Source organism: Mytilinidion resinicola (assembly GCF_010093595.1).
Source record: "Mytilinidion resinicola strain CBS 304.34 unplaced genomic scaffold BDZ99scaffold_34, whole genome shotgun sequence".
Taxonomy (NCBI): domain Eukaryota; kingdom Fungi; phylum Ascomycota; class Dothideomycetes; order Mytilinidiales; family Mytilinidiaceae; genus Mytilinidion; species Mytilinidion resinicola.
In genome coordinates this window covers 5,189-7,105 of record NW_022985470.1, presented here as the reverse complement: position 1 = coordinate 7,105, position 1,917 = coordinate 5,189, and the positions used below count along the sequence as shown (strand labels likewise).

Sequence of the window (1,917 nt, the reverse complement as noted above, 5' to 3'; positions counted from 1 at the left end):
CGATACTATAATATCTATAAGGAACTGCAGAAAATTTATAAATATCTGCGCGCTTATTAGGAATAGCTATATAGGCCCTTAAGGCCTTATTATCTATATTTATTATACTTTAATAGTTAGGCTTATTATAGCGCTAGTTTTCTAGATACTATATTTCTTTTTTTTTAGAATACTTCTATATATTAAGGAAAAAAGATTTTTACCTAAAAACTTTCTTTTTAGTTTCTTAAATAATAGGCTAAAGTTGCTTTACTTTTTTAATAATTTTAGAATAGTATTTAGCTATCTATAGATTAATATTTTATAAACTGCTACTAAGTAGAAGGTTTTAATTAGTAAAAATAGTAGGTAAATCCTATTTTTATAGGCCGATTAAGGCAGTATAAATTAAATAAAAAGGGTTAATTTCGGCAGCTATAAAAAAGCAATATAGGGCTATTCTATATATAAAGCTATAGCTAGAAAGTGTTTTTTCTATTATTATAAAGTTATATACCGCCTGTAAAACTACTAGCTATATAGTTATTTTAGTAATTTCTAAGTAAATATAGTTCTTTTAAATACTAATAAACTAGGGAAAAGTATATAGTAGATATATTTATAGGAACTAAGGGCGCTATAAAGTAGATAAAAAAGTAATATATAAACGCTTTCTATATTAATAGGCTGCGGCTGGAAATTTCTATACCTTATAATATTCTTAGTAGTTTATATCTGCTTAGTAATATTATATATATAGCCGTCTATTAAAACGCAGTTTTTATCCTTTATTTAAATATACTAGTTATAAATATTATTCTATATAATATATTCTACTACTAAGCCGGCTAAACTACTAAGCCGGCTACTTTTCCTTAGTATAACTAACACTATATACGCGCAGTTAATTTATTCGCAACTAGCTATAGAACTTATATATAATATACTTAAATTAGATTTAGAAAAAGCTTCTTAATCCTTTTTATATATACGCGTATTATACCTAGCCTCTCTATAGTTTCTATAGCGCTGTTAAGCTAGTAGAGCCCTATTTATACTATTTCTACTACCTACTTTTTTCTATAGATTAAATACTCTAGATACTTTAGCAGCTATATATAACACTGCTATACTATACTCTATTATACTGCTAGTCTAGATTCGCTTTCTTTTATAACCTTTACGCTTAGTTATTTCTGCTAGTTGCTTTTTAAGCTTTTTAACCCGGGCTTTAATAAGTATATTTTTATATAGTATTTTTTCGGCTCCTTTAATAAGCTTTAAGAAGCCTTTTTAGGCGGTTATTAGTAACTATATAAAGGAATTACTTACTAGCCTTAACTATAATCTAAATTTATATATATTACTTAGGGTTTTTAATTACTATAGTATTTTTAGTAGAGGTGCTAGTAGTAAGGTTTATAACTATATATTAAGGCGATTAAAAACTACCTGCGCGTTAATAGGAACTAATTTAGAGGCCTTAAAGGCCTTTTTATAGTTTTTATATATAAACACGTCGAAAAACGCGTCTTTAAAAGCTAGTAGAAAGCCTTTTTTATTAATATAGTAGACGCGTCGGCGTGCTAAGTCTTATATATATTAAGAGTACTTTAGCTTTAATAGCGAGAAGTATACTATATTAAGTAGCTAAAGTATATATAATAAATACGCAGGTATATAAAGGGTAAAGATTTGTTATTTAACGTAATAATTCTTAAAATCTTAGTTAAGGTAGCTCTTATAGCCGTCCAAAATTAGCAACCTATATAACCCTACCTAACGCGCCTTTATATATATATTAAAGTGCTTTAACTACTTAAAACTAAGCTTATTATTAGTCTAGCCGTTTTTAGAGATAGAGAGCTTCTAATTATATAGTATTTCTACTTTCTTATACTATATAGAAATATAAACGCGTTTTTTATAGATAATAAA

General features: G+C 26.6%; 1 protein-coding gene across 1 annotated transcript; it reads right to left on the bottom strand.

Moving 5' to 3' along the window:
• Nucleotides 1–1,404: 1,404 nt before the first annotated feature.
• BDZ99DRAFT_402138 (uncharacterized protein) lies at nt 1,405–1,572 on the bottom strand (the record flags this gene model as incomplete). The annotated part of the gene is made up of 1 exon (XM_033716273.1): nt 1,405–1,572. A coding segment is annotated over one exon (168 nt), but the record flags the coding sequence as incomplete, so codon positions are not given.
• Nucleotides 1,573–1,917: the final 345 nt, after the last annotated feature.